Here is a 20,490-nt window from a genome sequence, read left to right as displayed (position 1 = left end):
GTTGTTGTTGAAATAGTGTTTTGATTCCCAAAGGCATAAATTAAAAAAATCAAAGGAGTGCCTTTCTTTGCTTTCCTTCAAAGCAGATCTTTTGTTCATTTTTCCTCTTAAACCGTTAGGCAGATAAGTGAAGTGTACAAGTAAATAGCAACATTGGGAGGATGTAGTTTCTTGATAATCCAGTAAGTTACTTATATAATTGTCTGCCAGCCTGGCCAGTATGGAGGTTATGGAGAATTTCTTTATTAGTTCTCCTCTTACGTATCATTACTTACAGATTCACTTGTAAGCATTACTCTGCATTAATTGTACTTTATCAGATACCGTATGTTTTTAGGTTAGCTAGAGTTTTTTCCATCAGACAACCACATATTCTATGAAGACTGCTTTGTACTGCAGCACAAACTGGTGGTTCTGGGCAAGGCTGCAGAAACCCAGCACATTCCACCTGAGGTTCCATTTGTGATACGAAACTGCGTTTCTGTTGCATTGGGGCGAAAGTACCGAAGTTACTGGAATTACCTAACCTTCTGTTTTTCATTTAGGTTACTTACAACAGGAAAACCTCACTTCTACCTGCCAAACTTTTATTTTGGAAAGTTCAAATTTAAAAGAATACGCAGAACATTGTACAGATGAAGGTTTTATTCCAGCCTGCTTACTGGTGAGTGATTTGTTCCTTAAGGGAAATAGTTCCTCATTGACCAACATGAGAGACTATAAACAGCAGTCTTAACATCAGCTCATTAGCAGTTTCAAAACTGGTAGACATTTGATAGTATTAATGCATGACTGGAAAGACCTAAAGAAGGCCAGCTCTTCTTTTCACACGCTTATGCCAAAGCTGGCAACTTTGCTTCTAAGAATCAGTTTCAAAATAACATTCTCGGGGCACCTGTGTGGTTCATGTGGTTAAGCGTCTACCCTTGGCTCAGGTCATGATTCCGGGGTCCTGGGATCGAGCTCCCTGCTCAGTGGGGAGCCTGCTTCTCCCTCTCCCAGTCCCCCCCCACCTCCCGCCCCAGCTTGTGCTCTTTGGCTCACTCGCTCTCTGTCAAGTGAATAAATCTTTAAAAAAAAAAGATACTCTCATTTTTTTTTTTTTTTTTTTATTCATTTGACAGGGAGAGCAGCAGAGGGAGAGGGAGAAGTAGGCTCCCCGCCGAGCAGAGAGTCCGATGCGGGGCTCAATCTCCTCAGGACCCCAGGACCATGACCTGAGCCAAAGGCAGACGCCTAACCGATTGAGCCACCCAGGCGCCCCGACACTCTCATTTCTAACAGCAGTTTCACTACTGCTTATCTTGGGGCTCACTTGTTTTCTGCCTGCTATGGACTAAATATTTGTGTTCCTCCAAAATTCATAGGTTGAAACCCTAAGCACCGATGTGATGGTTTAGAGGTGGGGCCTTTGGGAATTAATTAGGTTTAGATTAGGTCATGAGTTTGGGCCCCTTGTCATGCGATTATTGCCTTTATAAGAAGTGGAAGAGAGAGATCTTTCTCCTCGAACAGGCATGGAGGGGATGCCATGGGAGCACACAGCAAGAAGGGAGATGTCTGGAAGCCAGGAAGTTGGCCCTCACCAGGAACCAGATTGACCAGCACCTTGATTTGGGACTCACCAGTCTCCAGAATAAGAAATGCCTGGGGGCGCCTGGGTGGCTCAGTTGGTTAAGCGACTGCCTTCGGCTCAGGTCATGATTCTGGAGTCCTGGGATCGAGTCCCACATCGGGCTCCCTGCTCAGTGGGGAGTCTGCTTCTCCCTCTGACCCTCTTCCCTCTCGTGCTTTCTATCTCTCATTCTCTCTCTCTGAAATAAATAAAATCTTTAAAAAAAGAAAAAGAAATGCCTGTTATTTAAGCCACCTGCTCTGTGGTATCTTATCTCAACCCATTTTTTCCTATGTCTGCTTGCTTAATTTAGACAAATATAAAACAGGTGTTTTGTTATCTTGTTGTCACCTCTTTTTAGAATGTCACTAGACCAACAGAGCATCATTCGGAATATAATGGACATAGTTTGGAGCTACGTTATTTGACATAGTATTTTGCTAATTTATTTTGAACATGTCTCAGATTCATTTCAATTAGCAATAATTGCGCCTCGGATTAACCTCATTGGCTATGATACTACCACTATGCAAAGCTTCAGATTCATTTCAGTTGTCATAGACAACATGCTTATCTATGGAGGAAACCTGAAAAAACCTCCAAAACTGCTGGAGAATATCAAACATACTGTGTTCATTTAAGATGTCAGTTCTCCCCATTTTAATCTATATATCCATTACAATCAAAATCCCCACAAACATTTTTGTAGATAGCAACAAGCTGAATTCTAAATTTTACATGGAAAAGCAAGGGAACAAAAAGCCCAAATAATTCTTAAAAAGGATAGGTTGGAAGACTCCCATTACTTGATTGTAAGACTTATTAACAACCTCTAATAATCAAGATTGAGTGACATTAGAGGAAGGTTAGGGACTTAGATTGGTGGAACAGAATAGAGCCCGATGTAGACACACACACACAACTGATTTTGACCAAAGTGCAAAAGCAATTCACTGGAGAAAGAGTAATTTCATCAACAAATGGAGATAGAACAATTAGACATCCAGATTCAAAAAAAGATCCTTTACACATACCTCATACAAAGATTAACCAAAGTGGATAAAAGACCAAAGGTGCAATGTAGAACTGTAAGTTTTTTGTTTTTGTTTTTGTTTTTGTTTTTTGAGAAAACTTGTGTAAACGTGGGTTTGGTGATGAGTTTTAGATGTGATACCAAAAGCACTGACAATAAAAGGATAAATTGGTAAATTAAACTTTGTAAAAATTTAAAAATTTTGCTCTACCATAAACTGTTCCAAGAATGACAAGCCACAGGCTGAAAGAAACTATTTACATTATCACATCTGTGGTAAAGGATTTGTACCGAGCATACCTGTTAAAAAACTGTTAAATTAAAAAAAAAAAGAAAAAAATTTTTTTTAAGATTTTACTTTTAGAGAGCGAGAGAGCGAGAGCAGGAACACAAGCAGGGGAGTGGGAGAGGGAGAAGCAGGCTTCCCACTGAGCAGTGAGCGCGATGTGGGGTTTGATCCCAGGACCCTGGGATCATGACCTGAGCCGAAGGCAGACGCTTAACGACTGAGCCACCCAGGTGCCCCCAAAAATGAAATTTTTAATGGGCAGGAGATCTAAAGATGGCAATAAGCTTATGGAAAAAAAACTCGAAAAGGAAAAAAACTCCAAATCTATTGTTATTGGAAAGATGCAAATGAATAAGGAGATACCAATATATACCTATTAGAACGGCTAATGTAAAAAAACATTTAAAAACTGTCAGATACTTAGCCCTAAGGATGCAAAGCAGTAGGCACTCATTCATTGCTCATTCAACTCAATCATACAACCACTTTGGAAAACAGATTGACAATTGTTTATGAAGTTAAACGTACATTCCGCATGAGACCCAGCACTCATACATCCAGATATTTACTGAAGTGAATTGAAAAACATATTCACCCAAAATCCTGCACACTAATGTTCATATGTGATGGTGAAAAATCAGAAACCACCACACTGTCCTTTAGCCAGTAGGTGGGTAAACTATGGTATAGCCATAGAATCAAATACTACTAAGCAATAAAAGGCAACACACTGTTGATTCACACAACAGCATGAATGAATCTTAAATAAATTCCCCTGAGTTCTCTAAATTAGCCGTTCTCAACAAATAAGTAAGATGTAGATAATTGGAGCCAGGACTCTGGGAGAAAGAAGATACAGATAAGCCTAAGAATGAAACCTGTGGTGTTGAATTGTAGTCAGAGATACCACTATGAAGCCATGTTTAATATTTGTACAAATCTATACAGATATAGGTGTGTTTGTTTATTTGGATTAGCATGTCTGTGTGGTTGCATAGCTTTCTGCTGTGAGGGCCCAGCTGCAGTGGTTCCCCAGTAGCTAAATGCACACCTAACCCCTAGATCTTCTCCCAGGTCTGGAGCTAGGAATTCTGAGATCAAAGTGCTCCTGATGCAGTTCCTGGTGATGGCTGTCTTCCCGGCTTAATAGATGGCCACTTTCTCCACTGTGTCCTGATGTGAATTTTGGGGGACACAATACCAGTCATTCACAAATTAATGTTAGCTACTAGAAATAAGGCAAGGTAGAATGACCAAGTTAGTATTAAGCAAATCCCCAAACTTCTCAGGCTTTAGTTAAGACAGAACAAAGTAGAAATCTTCAGGAGAGAAAAGGAAACTGATCACCTGTCCTGTGTTAGACGTTGTCTTAGACATGTTTCATGTATCCTTAATCTTCACAACAAATGATTCATGAATTAAGAATTAACATGTCCACTTTTACATACGAAAGTAAGCCTTCCAGATTCTTATGACCTCAAACTTGAGGTAATAAAAACCTGCACTTTAGTAGTAGGAGAAACGGGGGGGGCGGTGGAGGAAAACAAGTTTGTGAGAGAATAGAAGTGAAAATAGGAAGGTGCTGGTCAAGGCTCTCTCTTATGCTCAGTGTTTTTTCACTTTGTCTTTTGGCAGGTTCACATGGCTTTCAGGATAGGGCAAATTAGGAGTGAGTCCTTACTGTTTTTAAAGAGTTATGTGACTGAGGACACCTGGGTGGCTCAGTGGTTAAGCATTTCCCTTCAGCTCAGATCATGATCCCAGCATCTTGGGATCAAGCCCCGCATTGGATTCCCTACTCAGTGGGAGTGCTTCTCCCTCTCCCACTGCGCCTCCCCCACCCCCAGCTGGTGCTCTCTGTCTCTCCCTCTCCCTCTCACTTTCTCTTAAATAAATAAATAAAATCTTAAAAAAAAAAAAAAAGTTACGTGACTAGATCCCTACCCCACAGCTGAAAACTGCTTTTCTGCCTTTGGACTATCTTAGCTAATGAAACATAGTCACAGTGTCTTATGCAAACAGACAAGATTCATGACTTGTAGATTTGATGCAACCCTTAACTTAAGTGACTCTTCATTTTTGATAAGCTGTTCTTATCCTAATCTGTTCTTCATCAAAAAATCCAGATCTTTTATAACTTTATAGAGTGAAATGTTTCATGGTGGGAAATTATTAGTAGTATTGCACAACTTTTATAATGCTTGATCTTTTTCTTTTCAGTCCTTGTTTGGAAAAAACCTGACAACAATTCTGAATGAGTATGTAGCTATGAAAGCAAAAGGTAAGAATTGAGGGTTAGGGATTCTTTTCTATTTTATACAGGATTTATCTAATAGTTTTAATTGGAAACAATTTTTAAAGGCTATTAATGCCTCCTAAAAGCCAAAAGAAAATTTGTCTCAGTTATGATGAGATACGTTTTACTGGGAGATATCTAATTAGTTTGCATTTATATTGATTAATAAATCAATGGCAAAAATCTGAAAGCTAGAGAATATAACAAAATAATTTTCTTAAATAAAACTCAAGTCTAAGTGTCTAAACTGATGAACATGTTCTATGTGTTACAGAATTTCAAGTCAATATTTTAATTTTAAGGTCTTGGCAGTCTAAATCTCAACACAGGAACCAGTCATAAAATTCTGGTTTATATTAACCAGAATATAAAATAATATTTGCCTAAGTAATATTTTAGGGGGAAAGTTAAAATTGTTTTATTCTCCAATACTGATTATTTTTATAATTCACAACATTAACAAAAGAATTACCATAAAATAATAACATTGAAAAAAAGGAATGATGCTTATTTATTACTTTGAGTATTTGTCTCTAGGCAGCTTTATGCTGAATGCTTTCTTTTGTTTTACTTCAGTCTTTAAAATAACCCAGTTACAGGTATTGGTTGTTAAGATAATTTTTAAGTAAGTATCAGAAAACAGAATTAGAGAAGCCATATTAACTTTTTCCAAGATCACAGCACTAGAAAAAAAAATGTAATAGGCCTAAATATTCTTACAGGAATATTTAGAGTGTAAATAACTTCAGAAACAATATGCTATTGGACTACAAAGGTTTAATCCCATTTTTATGTTGGGTAGCTTTCTCTGGTTTGAGTTTTTTTGTAAGTATATAGTAAAGATTTTAAATATCCTAGAAGCTTCCCATTACTGTGGGCTTTTAGAGCATATTCTAAAAAAAAAAATTAATCCGTCTTCAGGAATTTTACCTGTACTCTAAGTATAGTAACTGGTGGGGCTTTTATTAAGGGGTTGCTGAGTGATCGCAGTGATTTGGACATAAAAACATTGGTTGTAGAAAAATAATTTCCATACTCACAGGAGTTTGCATAACCTTTATGATGTTTATTATAAATCAGATTATTTTAATTAACATTCAAATATGATGTCAGATAGAACAGATTTAAAATAGTTTGCCCTTTTGAGGGGCGCATGACTGGCTCAGTCGGTGGAGCATGTGACTCTTGATCGTAGGTTGTTAAGTTCGAACCCCATGTTGGATGTAGAGATTACTTAAATCTTTAAAAGAAGAGTGTCTTTTTTTAATGCAAAGAAGATATAAAATTGATCTATAAAAGCTTCAGAGGCTTTACAAATTTCTATTTCCACTCATATTGCATCTGATACTCAATGGCTTAAGAAAAGAAGGCAGTCTCGTTTATAGCTTTGTAGGTCATTTTACAAGATAGGCTTATTTCTTAGTTTGTGACATGTCAGCAGCTTAGAGGAAAGTTTGTTTTCCTTGTTCATTTTGTGTCTAAATTAAGTGCTGAATTTTCTTTGACTGTATTTATTAAGAAACTTTTCCTCTTATGCTCTAGAAACATCAAATGATGTCCCAGCAATTATGTCATCTCTATGGAAGAAGTTAGACCATACACTTTCTCAGATCAGGTAATAAAAAGCCTGTATAGTAAGTTTATCAGAATATGCGTGATCATTTTGTAATGCAAACACATGTAGGAAGCTGTTCAGTTTTAAATCTTCTTAAGACCCACACAGTGCATTTCTGTGATACTGATCTAATTTTAAATTTACTCTAAAGATTATTGATATTCATTTGTTTTTTATTGGAATAATTTGACATAAAATGCATATTTGAATAAAATGTTTAGAAATAAGGAAATTGAGATTTATAGGTGTTTAATAATATTCCCATGTTCCCATAGCAAGTTAGAGGCAGTCTCTGGCTAGAATACAAATCTAATGCCAGTCTTGTGTGAATTTCCTTACATAGTTGCATCTTGGTTACTCATGCAAAGAATTGATGTGTTGAAGTCATGCCTCATTGGTTCTTGCCCTGTAAAGAAACAAACTTGAGTAATCTACTTCTGGGATCTTCTAAATTTAGAATTTCCTCATGGTAGCAGTGTCTACCTTTTACCTAGGTCATGTCATGGCCTTGGATGCCAGCCCTTATTGGTATCAATTATAACATCTCTTATTTAACTTTAGAATCTAGTATGAAAACAGTTTTTTACCCTTTCTCCCAGAGCTACAGGTGAATACCCAACATAAATTCAGCAGGGTCTTGGGGTCCCTGAGTGGCTCCGTTGGTTGAGCATCCAACTCTTGGTTTTGGCTCAGGTCATGATCTCATGGATGTGAGACTGAGCCCCATGTGGTGCTCTGCACTCAGCAGGGAATCTGCTTGGAATTCTCCCTCCCTCTGCCCTTTGCTCCTGCTCCCTTTCTCTCTCTCTGTAAAATAAATAAATCTGTAAAAAAACAAAACAAAAAAAGTCTCGGCAGGGGCTCCATTCCTTCCTCAGTTTAAACCCTGAAGTGGCTCCAAATGCTTTCTATCTAACTTTGTACCACATCTCATTTGACAGTCTTACCTTTTCCCCCCATTTCAACTCATTTCCTCTCTTTCAAATAATCTTTCAAAAACATTCACAATTTGGGGCACCTTTGGCTCAATCAGTTAAGCATCCAGCTCTTGATTTCTGGTCAGGTTCTGATGTCAGGGTCTTGGGATTGAGCTCTGCATCGGGCTTCCCCCTGAGCAGGGAGTCTATTTGAGATTCTCTCCCTCTGCCTCTCCCTCTGCTCACACGGTGTCTCTCTCTAAATAAATAAATTCTAAAAATCTTTTTAAAAAAAAAATTCACAATTTAACACCTATAAATATTTGTAAGTTACTGAGATATCTTATTGACAAGGTACTACATAAAAATAAAAGGCTCTTAACCAGGTATTCTCCAGGTTGGTTTGTGTGTTATTAAAAATGCTTATTCAGGGATGCCTGGGTGGCTCAGTTGGTTAAGCATCTGCCTTTGGCTCAGGTCATGATCTCAGGGTCCTGGGATCAAGCCCCACGTCAGACTCTCTCTGCTCAGTGGGGAGTCTGCATCTCCCTCTCACTCTCCCTCTCTCTTTCCCCCCTCTCTCTTTCTCTCTCAAATAAATAATCTTTTAAAAAAAATGCTTAATCAGTTTAGTAAGTTTTGTTGCTCTTGTTGGTAGAGACTTATTTAATAGATTTCCCAGAAAGAGAGCAGTATCCGTGATTGGGTAACCATAATAAAAGGAGAATCACCTTATATTGTAAATTATATCTTTGCTTTTCTCTCTTGTTAGAGGCTGGATAAAATAGTTTTATAGTCATAAATTTGATAAAATCGGGATGTCCTTTGAAGTTAACTTTGGGATTCTGGAGCATTTATGGAGTCCTGTGCAAAATCAGAATTTCTCTGGGAAGGTATCTCTAGTGGTAACGGTAATTATACACAACTTTCTTAAATACGTAGACTTCCTAAAGTCAAGTCAAATTCTTGATGGGATGTCAGAGTTCTCTAATGCATACTGCACTGGATAGAAGCTTGATGATTAAAATCATATGTGTGTGAGTGTGCTTACCTGCTACTCTTCTAAAGCAAGTAAGATTTGGTCACCCCCTCAAAAAAAATGTGCTTGTCTTTTTTGTCTGAGAGAGATCTATTGCCCTTTAATTCAGTTTACTTCAGGTCTGTTACTAAATTAGAATGTATCTTGACAGCAGAAATTTTTTCATGTCTAACTATTTTGTTTTATTTGTTAGGAGCATGCAAAGTTCCCCGGGCTTTGTTGCTAATCAGAGAGGTTGGTATTCAACTTTAAACTATAAATAATGTTCAGAATTACTTCATACTCATACTATCAGATGAACATTTTCATTAACAGTACATTTGTGCTGAGTAATTTGTTTAAACTACTGCTCTTCTAAGTACAGTTATTATCATAATAAGAAATATTTTCATTTATTACAGAAATAAACATTTGAAATACTCCCTGTTTTTTCTCAATGGCTCTGATGTATTCACATCTTTTTAATTCTCACTTCAAAGGTTTGTTTCTTGATTTGTAGAGGTATTATCAGTATGAATTATTACAGAAGAAATATACTCGTAGATTTATGGAGGTTGTGTGTGCTGAACCACACTGCTTTGAACTGTATGGGTCCACTTATTCACAGATTTTTTTTCTAAATACAGTACAGGAGTGTAAATGTATTTTCGTTTCCTGTGATTTTCTTAACCTTTTGTTTTCTCTAGGTTGCTTTATTGTAAGAATACAGTATAACATACAAAATATGAGTTAAGTATTGGTTATTGGCACAGCTTCTAGTCAATATTAGGTATTAGTTAGGTTGTTGGGGAATCCTAAGTTATAGTTGGATTTTCATCCGTACAGAGGGTCGGTGCTCCTAACCCCTGTGCTGTACAAGGTTCAGCTATACTCACTTCAGTTTGTTTCATAGGAAATTACCACCTAATTTCAACATAAATTTAGTTGATATTTCAAGAGCTCTTTTTTAATCTGTAGATTTCACATGTTAAATAATGGGACATGTATCATGTAGACTTGTTAAAATTGCCAGAGTACTCCAACAGTTAACTTTTAAATGCTCATGTGTTTCAGTCCGAACAAGAAGTGGCATTGCAGAAATCAAACGACAGAGAAGGCTTGCGGCTCAAGCAGCGCCCGTCAGTTCAGACTTGCTGACTTTAGCGTATCTTTCAGGACAGTGTACTCCTACTCCCCCTCCTCCTCCAACAGCTACACAGGTTAATCGGCCGGCTGGCCAGATTTCAGCTCCTTTGAGATCAAATTTTATAGTGGTCAACCATTCACAGTCACAAGACACTGCTGCCAGTAAGTTTAAATTTTCTTCTCTGAAATTTTGTAATTGTATAAACCGATGATATGCTACACTTTTATATTTGTTTTACAAAATCATAGCAAAAAAAAAAAGACAAGAGGCTGGAAGTAGAATACACTTTGGGTAGGTTTGCCTTAAAGTAAGCATATTACTAATGAGAACTTTTAATCTAGGATTATTTCTATTCTATATATTTGATTTTAAAAGTAATACACATTTGACTACCTTATCTCTGTTCATGCCAGTCTGTTCTACAGTGAGGAATATTCTTCCCGTACACCTCCATTTCTGCATGTTGCAAATCCTTCATATTTCTGTGAATCTGAGAGCTAGGGATAAACTTAGAGACCATCTGGTATATCTTGTATACTTGAAACTATTGAAAACGCATGATAGTAAGGGGCAAAAACTAGTTAATAACAGAGTTGGAATAAAAATTCAGGTGTCAGCTGTCTCACTTCTTAGACCAATCTTCTTTCTCTTGTGTGCAGCTAAAATTTATCACCATCTGTTACATCCTCCCTCATTTCCATCTTCTCTCCAGGCTCGTTTACACCACTGGGTAAAAACACTTAGTATTAAAAAAAAAAAAGAAAAGAAAAAACGGTATACACACACTATAGTGTACACTTAGTTTATACTTACAGTTCCTCTGTTCTGCCATGTTATTTTTGGTTCAGACTGTACTGTATTATAAAGCTTTAAGTCATAGTATATATTACTCATCTTAATGTATTTTACAGTGCCTTGCACATAGTAAAGCACTCAGTGTATGCTGTTTAATATAAAATAATAATCATTATGTAATGCTACTTATGCCATTAATTCAAGCTTAGAAAACTATTCCATGTCCTTGATATGATGCTTTTTTTTTTTATATACAGCTGGAGAGGCTTTAAATATCATTCCTGGTCCTCAGGAAAAGAAAACTCAGACCACAGTAATGTCTCCTGCTAGACGCAAAAGGTAAATGCTTTTGGAACAGACAAGTTTCCAATAACCACTAAAATTAAAGAATTACACCACCGTGTTTACATTATGAATAAAATAACAAGAATGGATTCGGTTCCTGGGACTATTTACTATTATACCCATTCTAAAATGCTTTTTTTCTCGCATTCACATTACTACATTTTAAATCTGTAGTAGTACATAAAAATATGTCTTAAAATTGGTGGTATCAAGAGGACAAAAGATGGCGGAGGAGTAGGGGACCCTATTGCAACCGGTTCCCTGAATTGAGCTGGATATCTACCAGACCACTCTGAATACCCACGAAATCAGCCTGAGATGTAAGACGATAGATCTGGATCTCTACAAACAGAATATTGCAGGCGGTTGGTTTCAAGGTGTGAAGTGGGGAGCCGTGATTCCACGGGCACATATCAGAAGATAAACTGGAAGGGGAAGGTAGCCGTCGGGTTCCTGCACCACCAGTAGGTGAAAGCCTCCTGCACTAGGGACAGGGCACAGATTCACAGACCAGTAGCAGTGGGGAAAAGACTTTAGGGCAGCCCCCTGAACTGAAACCTGAAGTGGCAGGGCCGCACGTGTGAACTGGGTGCAGCTGGTGGTTTTAGAAGCACAAAGGGCAGAGATGTGCCCCGACCTGGAGGCAAGGATTGGGAGTGCTGCCGAGGGGCGCAAACCCAGGACACTGCAGTTTTTAGCACCAGAGACAGAAACGGAGATAGTGTGGCCTGGAGAGCTCACTGAAGAACAGATTGCTATCTCTGTTCGGAGGCAGAGGGTTGGAAACGGTCACTTCTGCTCTAACTCTTCAGAAGAGACGTGGAAAGCCACCAGGGAACAAAAGCCCCAAAAAACCAGTTTTCACTGAGCCATTCCCCCCCACACACACAGGAGGCAGGGCAACTCTGCCCAAACAGTGTTGCCTGAGTAACAGCACAGCAGGCCTCACCCCCAGAAGACAGGCTGGGAGAACAAGAGGCTGACGACCCTAAGGTCCCTACAAAACAGGTGCATCTTGCTTGGGTTGTGGTCAGTAATTTGGACTCTGTACATTCCCTCAACCACCCCTCAACAGAATGACTAGGAGGAGGAACCCCCAAAATAGGAAAGAATCAGAGACTGTGACTTCTGCCACGGATTTACAGATGGATACAGATATAATCAAGATGTAGGAAATGGACTTCACGGTAACAGTTACGAAGATGATGGCTACAATGGAGAAATCGATTAATGGCAACATAGAGTCTCTAAGGGCAGAAATGAAAGCTAAACCGGCAGAACTTAAAAATGCTATCAATGAGATCCAATCTAATCTAGGTACTCTAACAGCTAGGGTAAGTGAGGCAGAAGAACGAATTAGTGATCTAGAAACAAATCGATAGAAAAGAAGGAAAAAGAGGAGGCTTGGGAAAAACAGCTAAAAATCCATGGAAACAGAATTAGAGAAATAAGTGACTCCATGAAACGTTCCAACATCAGAATTATTGGGATCCCTGAGGGGGTGGAGAGAGAGAGGACGAGAAGATATATCTGAGCAAATGTAGCTGAGAACTTCCCTAATCTGGGGAATGAAACAAACATACGTGTCCTAGAGGCAGAGAGGACCCCTCCCAAGATCAAGGAAAACAGACCAATGCCCCATCATGTAATAGTAAAACTTGCAAATCTTAGAACCAAGGAAACCATCTTAAGGGCAGTTAGGGGGAAGAGATTCCTTACAAACGGAGGGAGGAACATCAGAATAACGTCAGACCTATCCACAGAGACCGGGCAAGCCAGAAAGTGCTGGCAAGACATATTCAGGGTACTAAATGAGAAGAATATGCAGTGAAGAATACTTTATCCAGCAAGGCTGTCATTTAGAATGGATGGAGAGATGCAGAGCTTCCAAGACTGGCAGAAACTGAAAGAATATGTGACCACTAAGCCGGCCCTGCAAGAAATATTAAAGGGGGTCTATAAAAGCAGAAAGACCCCAAGGGTGATATAGAACAGAAATTTACAGAGACAATCTATAGAAACAAGGACTTCACAGGCAATATGATGACAATATATTCATATCTTTCAATAATCACCCTCGACGCTAATGGCCTAAATGCTCCCATAGAATGGCACAGGGTTACAGATTGAATAAAAAGACAGGACCCATCCATATGATGTCTACAAGAGACTCATTTACAATGTAAAGATACATCCAGACTGAAAGTGAAGGGATGGAGATCCATCTTTCATGTCAACAGACCTCAAAAGAAAGCTGGGGTAGTAATTCTAATATCAGACAAATCAGATTTTAAGCTAAAGACTGTAGTTAGAGATACAGAAGGACCCTATCATTCTTAAAGGGTCTAGTCAACCAGAAGATCTAACAATTGTAAATATCTACACTTGCAACATGGGAGCAGCCAACTAAATAAGCCAGCTGTTAACCAAAGTAAAGAGTCGTATTGATAGTACATTAATTGTAGAAGACCTCAATACTCCACTCTCAGCAATGGACATACCATCTAAGCAGAAAATCAACAAAGAAATGAGCTTTGAATGACACACTGGACCAGATGGACCTCATAGATATATACAGAACATTCCACCCTAAGACAACAGAATACTCCCTCTTCTTGAGTGCACATGGAACTGTCTCCAGAATAGGCCACATACTGGGTCACAAATCAGGTCTCAGCCGATACCAAAAGATTGAGATTGTTCCCTGCATATTCTCACACCATAATGCTTTAAAACTGGAACTCAGTCACAAGAAAAAATTTGGCAGAAATTCAAACACTTGGAAGCTAAAGACCACTCTGCTTAAGAATGTTTGGGTCGTTGGGGAGGGTATGTACTATGGTGAGCACTATGAATTGTGTAAGACTGATGAATCACAGACCTATACCCCTGAAACAAATAATACATTATATGTTAATTTAAAAATCTTTAAAAAATGTTTGGGTCAACCAGGAAATCAACAAGAACTTAATTCATGGAAACCAATGAGAACAAAAACACATCAGTTCAAAACCTATGGGATACTGCAAAGGTGGTCCTGAGGGGGAAATACTTAGCCATCCAAGCGTCACTCAAAAAAATAGAAAAATCCCGAATTCACCAACTAACTTTACACCTTAAAGAACTGGAGAAAAAGCAACAAACAATGCCTAAGCCATACATTAGAAGAGAAATAATTAAGATCAGAGCGGAGATCAATGAATTAGAAACCAGAAACATAGTAGATCAGATCAATGAAACTAGAAGCTGGTTCTTTGAAAGAATTAGTAAGATCAATAAACCACTGGCCAGACTTATCTAAAAGAAAAGAGAAAGGACCCAAATTAATAAAATTATGAATGAAAGGGGGGAGATCACGACTAGCACCAAGGAAATAGAAACAATTATTAGAAATTATTATCAACAACTATATGCCAATAAATTGAGCAACCTGGAAGAAATGGATGCCTTCCTGGAAACCTATAAACTACCAAGACTGAAACGGAAGAAACTGACAATCTAAATAGGCCAGTAACCAGTAATAAGATTGAAGCAGTGATCAAAAACCTCCCAAAACAAGAGTCCAGGGCCTAATGGATTCCCTGGGGAATTCTACCAAACATGCAAAGAAGAAATAATACCTATTCTCCCAAAGCTATTTCAAACAATAGAAACAGAAGGAAAGCTTCCAGACTCATTCTATGAGGCCAGCATTACCTTAATCCCCAAACCAGGCAAAGATCCCATCAAAAAGGAGAATTTCAGATCGATAGCCCTGATGAATATGGATTCCAAAATTCTCAACAAAATCCTAGCTAATAGGATCCAACAATACATTAAAAGGATCATCCACCACGACCAGATGGGATTTATCCCCAGGATGCAAGGGTGGTTCAACATTCACAAATCAATCAATGTGATAGAACACATTAATAAGACGAGAAGAACCATGTGGTCCTCTCAATTGATGCAAAAAAAAATTTGACAAAATACAGCATCCTTTCCTCATTAAAACTCTTTAAGAGTAGAGGAATAGAGGGAACATTCCTCAAGTTCATAAAATTCATCTTTGAAAAATCCACAGCTAATATCATCTTCAATGGGGAAAAGCTGAGAGCCTTTCCCTTAAGATTAGGAACACAACAAGGATGCCCACTCTCACCACTGTTGTTCAACATAGCACTAGAAGTCCTAGCAACAGCAATCAGACAACAAAAAAAAGGTATACAAATTGGCAAAGAAGAAGTCAAAACTCTCTCTCTTCGCAGATGACATGATACATTATGTGGAGAACCCAAGAGACTCCACCCCCAAATTACTAGAACTCATACGGCAGTTTAGTAAGGTGGCAGGATACAAAATCAATGCACAGAAATCAGTTGCTTTCTTAGACATTAACAATACAACTGTGGAAAGAGAAATTAGAGAAATGATTCCATTTACAATAGCACCAAAAACCATGAGATACTTCGGAATAAAGCTAACCAAAGAGGTAAAGGAGCTATACTCTAGGAACTACAGAACACTCATGAAAGAATTTGAAGACACAAAAAGATGGAAAAACATTCCATGCTCATGGATGGGAAGAATAAACATTGTTAAAATGTCTATGCTGCCCAGAGCAATCTATACCTTCAACACCATCCCGATAAAAATTCCAATGACATTTTTCAAAGTGCTGGAACAAACAATCGTAAAATTTGTATGAAATATGGAAATTGAATCGCCAAGGAAATGTTGAAAAAGAAAAAGCTGGGGGCATCACGTTGCCAGATTTCACGCTATATTACAAAGCATTGATCACCGAGACAGCATGGTACTGGCACAAAAACAGACATATAGACCAATGGAACAGAATAGAGAGCCCAGATATGGACCCTCAACTCTATGGTCAAATAATCTTCGACAAAGCAGGAAAAAATATGCAATGGAAAAAAGACAGTCTCTTCAATGAATGGTGCTGGGAAAATTGGACAACTATATACAGAGGAATGAAACCCGACCATTCTCTTAACACCCTACACAAAGATAAGCTCAGAATGGATGAAAGACCTCAATGTGAGACAGGAATCCATCAAAATCCTAGAGGAGAACATAGGCAGTAACCTCTTGAACATCGGCCACAGCAGCTTCTTTCAAGATACATCTCCAAAGGCAAACAAAAGCAAAAATGAACTTTTAGGACTTCATCAAGACAAAAAGCTTCTGCACAGCAAAGGAAGCAGTCAACAAAACAGGCAACCCACAGAATGGGAGAAGATATTTGCATATGACACTACAAAGAGCTGATATCCAAGATCTGTAAAGAACTTCTCAAACTCAACACCCAAAAACACAAGTCAGTCAAAAAATGGCCAGAAGACATGAACAGACACTTCTCCAAAGAAGACATACAAGTGGCTAACTTGTATGTAAATGTATGTAAATGTTTAACATCATTAGCCATCAGGGAAATTCAAATCAAAACCACATTGAGATACCACCTTACACCAGTTAGAATGGCAAAAATTGACAAGGCAAGAAACAAATGTTGGAGAGGTTGTGGAGAAAGGGGAACCTCTTATACTGTTGGTGGGACTGCAAGCTGGTGCAGCCACTTTGGAAAACAGTGTGGAGGTGCCTCAAGAAATTAAAAATAGAGCTACCCTATGACTCAGCAATTGCACTACTGGGTATTTACCCCAAAGACACAGATGTAGTGAAAAGAAGGGCCATATGCACCTCAGTGTTCATAGCAGCAATGTCTGCAATAGCCAAACTGTGGAAAGAGCCGAGATGCCCTTCAACGGATGAATGGATAAAGAAGACATGGTCCATATACACAAGGGAATATTGCTCAGCCGTCAGAAAGGATGAATACCCAACTTTTACATTGACATGGATGGGACTGGAGATTTATGCTAAGTGAAATAAGTCAAGCAGAGAAAGTCAATTATCATATGGTTTCACTTATTTGTGGAACATAAAGAATACCATAGGAGAAGAAAGGGAATAGTGAAGAGGGGGGAGTCAGAGGGGGGGGGACAGACCATGAGAGACTGTGGACTCCGAGAAACAAACTGAGGGTTTCAGAGGGGAGGAGGGTGGGCGGATGGGTTAGCCCAGTGATGAGTATTTAAGGAGGGCACGTAATGCATGGAGAACTGGGTGTTATTCGAAAACAGTGAATCATGGAACACTACATCAAAAAGTAATGATGTGCTGTGTGGGGACTAACAACATAATAAAATTAAATTTAAAAATATTGGTGGTATCTCAGGTTTTTTTAAATAAGTGTGTTCTTTAGGGCGCCTGGATGGCTCAGGTGGTTGAGTGTCTGCCTTCGGCTCAGGTCATGATCTTGAGGTCCTAGGATCAAGCCCCATGTCAGGCTCCCAGCTCACTGGGGAGCCTTCTCCCTTTCCCACTCCCCCTGCTTGTGCTCTCTCTGTCTCTCAAATGAATAAATAAAATCAATCAATTTTTTAAATAAATAGGAATAATAGTAGCATGTCCACGAACACATATTTCAAGTCTTAAAGTCAGAAATTTTTTCAGGGAGTCTTTGAGACCAAAGTTCTTTCTGCCTTAATCTGTGTGTCTTTGTTTGAAGGATATTTCAGAAAAGAGAGATAATAGTTTTTAAGTGCTTCTTCTGATTTCTTAACTGCCATGCCATGGATATTTTTGTTAGTTTTTACTGTTGGTAGTCTCTCATTCAAGGCTGACCTCAGCCTCCTTTATTGTTTTAATAATAAAACAACTATGACAGTATCTAACATTTATAGAAATCTTGGCCTTTTCATAAAGTCTCTACACAGGGGCACCTGAGTGGCTTAGTCGATTAAGTGTCTGACTCTTGATTTCAGCTCCGGTAGTGATCTCAGGGTCATGATGTCGAGCCCCATGTTGGGCTCAATGCTGGGTGTGGAGCCTGCTTAAGATTCTCTCAGCTAAGTGAAATAAGTCAACTAGAGAAAGACAATTTTCATAAGATCTCACTTTTATGTGGAATTTAAGAAACAAAACAGGATCTGTAGGGGAAGGGAGGGAAAAATAAGTCAAAATCAGAGACAGACAAATTGTAAGAGACTCTTAATCCTAGGAAACAAACTGAGGTTGCTGGAGGGGAGGTGGGAGGCGGGGATGGGGTAACTGGGGGATGGGCGTGAAGGAGGGCATGAGATGTGATGAGCACTGGGTGTTCTATAAGACTGAGGAATCACTGAACTCTACCTCTGGAACTAACAATATACTATATGGTAATGAAATTTAAATTTTAAAAAATTGCCAAAAAAAGATACTAAGAATTATAATAAACTGCAAAAAGAAAAAAAAGATTCTCTCCTCTCTTGACCCTCTCCCCACACCCCAGCTTGTGTGCACGGTCTCAAAAAAAAAAAAAAAATAGTTTTTACACATACTTCATCTTATTCGGTTCTTTCATAAACCCAATAATGCAGTTGATCTTACCCCATTATAAAGTAGGTCAAATAGAACTGGGAGCAGGGAGCCAGCTTCTCCCTCTGCCTGCCGTTCCCCCTGCTTGTCCTTACACACGCGTGCGCAGTCTCTCTTTCTCTGTCAAATAAATAAATCTTAAAAATAAAACAAATGGAACTTAACTTGCTACAGACCACATAGTAATTGGTAAAGCTGGATCTCAGAGTCATTTCTTACTAATGCGGTGTAGTAATGGTTTTCTACTCTTGCCCTTTGTTGCTACCACAGAGAGGGAAAATACCTGTTCTTCCATGACCTTAAGATTTATATCTCTATATGTAATTATCATCGAATCTGTTTTTCATACTAGTTAAAAGACAAGCTTTAAAATGTGTTTCAGTGAATCTCAAAGGAAAAGTAACACTTTGTCTGGGCCTCATTCAACAATACGGAATTTCCAGGATCCAAATGCATTTGCAGTAGAAAAAGTAAGTGACCTTACCAAGCTTTGCAGTTTGAGATATTCCTGAGTTTTAAAATAGTGATATTTACGTGTGTGTGTGTGTGTGTGTGTGTTACAGTATTTCTATAAAACTGCAGGGTAATTTCCTTGGGATAGAGAGTAAAATGTATGAGTAGGAGACAGTCCATTTAGAATAGATAGCGTGTGCAAGTGCACCAAGTAAGAAGCAGTGCTGTTCAGGGAACAATAAATACATTGTGGGTGCTGGATTATGCAACATAATCAGGCATTTTACTAGAGTCAGATTATTAAAAACCTTGTATGAAAATTTAGAGTTTGGAACTGTTTTGTAATCAGTGAAGAAAGAGTTGGTGAAGGATCTGTGGTAACACTTGTGTAGTATTCAGGTATTTATACAAACAGAGCCACGGTAACTTCTGAGTTTCCACCTAGATTTATTAAAACTAGCTAGCTCCCGTTAACTAGAAGCTCTACCCTATTCTTTACTAATATTAATTTTCTTTTCCAGCAAATGGTTATTGAAAATGCACGAGAAAAAATATTAAGTAACAAATCTCTTCAAGAAAAGCTTGCGGAAAACATTAATAAATTTTTGACTAGGTAAGCTATGTGTGCTGATGATGCTAATTGTTTTCACCTAATTGAGAGCTATGGTAACAATGTTTCTTACTGTATTACAGCGACAACAATATTGCACAAATACCTAAGCAAACAGAGAGCAATCCTACGGAACCGGAGACTTCAATTGATGAACTCCTGGGACTTCAGGTATAGGTTAGGGTGTGTGTTTGTAGTGCATATACTCATAGTTAAAACTGATGGTATTTTGTTTTCACTTCAAAACCATTGCCAAGAAGTGCCTTCTGGCTCAGTCAGTACAGCATGTGACTCTTGATCTTGGGGTTGTAAGTTTGAGCTTCATGTTAGGTATAGAGATTACTTAAATAAAATAAAATCTTGACCAAAAAAAAAAAAAAAAAAACCATTGCCAACAGATGTATAAAATTATTTAAGATAATAATTTTAGTTAGAGATTTCCTTCATTGTCAGACATAAATGTAACCTGTTCTTGAAAATGAATTCGTGAATTTTCAAATAATGTGTAAATTGTATTGTTTAAATGGTAAAAGTAGTAAGACATCTCTAACCCATTTAATATCTCTAATTCTTCCATGTATCAGTACAACACTGTAGCCATACAGCAGTCAGCAGTGGGTATCTAAGTATTTAATACTTAAAGGTTCCTAAGCGGGTATGTTTGTGTCGCAGCTGTAGCAACAATACCATACAACATGTATATATTGCATTGCTACACACTGCATAAAAATGTAAGGAAACAATGAAATTATCTTAAAGGTGTATAATGAATCCAAGTAAAATGAACAAGACACTTTAAAAAAGAAAGGTTACTAACTAAATGAATAAATTGTCTGAAGTTTACTGCCAAGAGAAGGAAGATGGGACTATAGTTACTGTTGCTATTTAGTGATGGTGAAGATGGAAGAACATCAGCTGGTAAAGGAAGACTTTAACAA

The 20,490-nt window shown here is 38.2% G+C and overlaps 1 protein-coding gene and 1 pseudogene across 2 annotated transcripts in view; one reads left to right on the top strand and one right to left on the bottom strand.

Annotated features, from left to right (window-relative positions):
- NPAT (nuclear protein, coactivator of histone transcription) overlaps window positions 1-20,490 on the top strand; it is a 54,727-nt gene that overhangs the window by 17,858 nt on the left and 16,379 nt on the right. For both annotated transcript variants that reach the window (XM_025893335.2, XM_025893337.2), the window contains exons 2-10: window positions 546-664; window positions 5,158-5,218; window positions 6,776-6,848; window positions 8,998-9,038; window positions 9,858-10,091; window positions 10,983-11,064; window positions 18,872-18,959; window positions 19,464-19,555; window positions 19,636-19,723. In XM_025893335.2, the coding sequence (XP_025749120.1) occupies window positions 546-664; window positions 5,158-5,218; window positions 6,776-6,848; window positions 8,998-9,038; window positions 9,858-10,091; window positions 10,983-11,064; window positions 18,872-18,959; window positions 19,464-19,555; window positions 19,636-19,723 (878 nt within the window). The remainder of the gene's footprint in view (window positions 1-545; window positions 665-5,157; window positions 5,219-6,775; window positions 6,849-8,997; window positions 9,039-9,857; window positions 10,092-10,982; window positions 11,065-18,871; window positions 18,960-19,463; window positions 19,556-19,635; window positions 19,724-20,490) is intronic.
- On the bottom strand, window positions 2,085-2,152 carry LOC141374610 (U4 spliceosomal RNA; annotated as a pseudogene).

Source organism: Callorhinus ursinus, unplaced genomic scaffold, assembly GCF_003265705.2.
Source record: "Callorhinus ursinus isolate GAN/ISIS: 27379988/994484 unplaced genomic scaffold, GSC_fseal_2.0 scaffold19, whole genome shotgun sequence".
Classification (NCBI taxonomy): Eukaryota; Metazoa; Chordata; class Mammalia; order Carnivora; family Otariidae; genus Callorhinus; species Callorhinus ursinus.
This window is presented reverse-complemented; position numbering and strand designations above follow the sequence as displayed.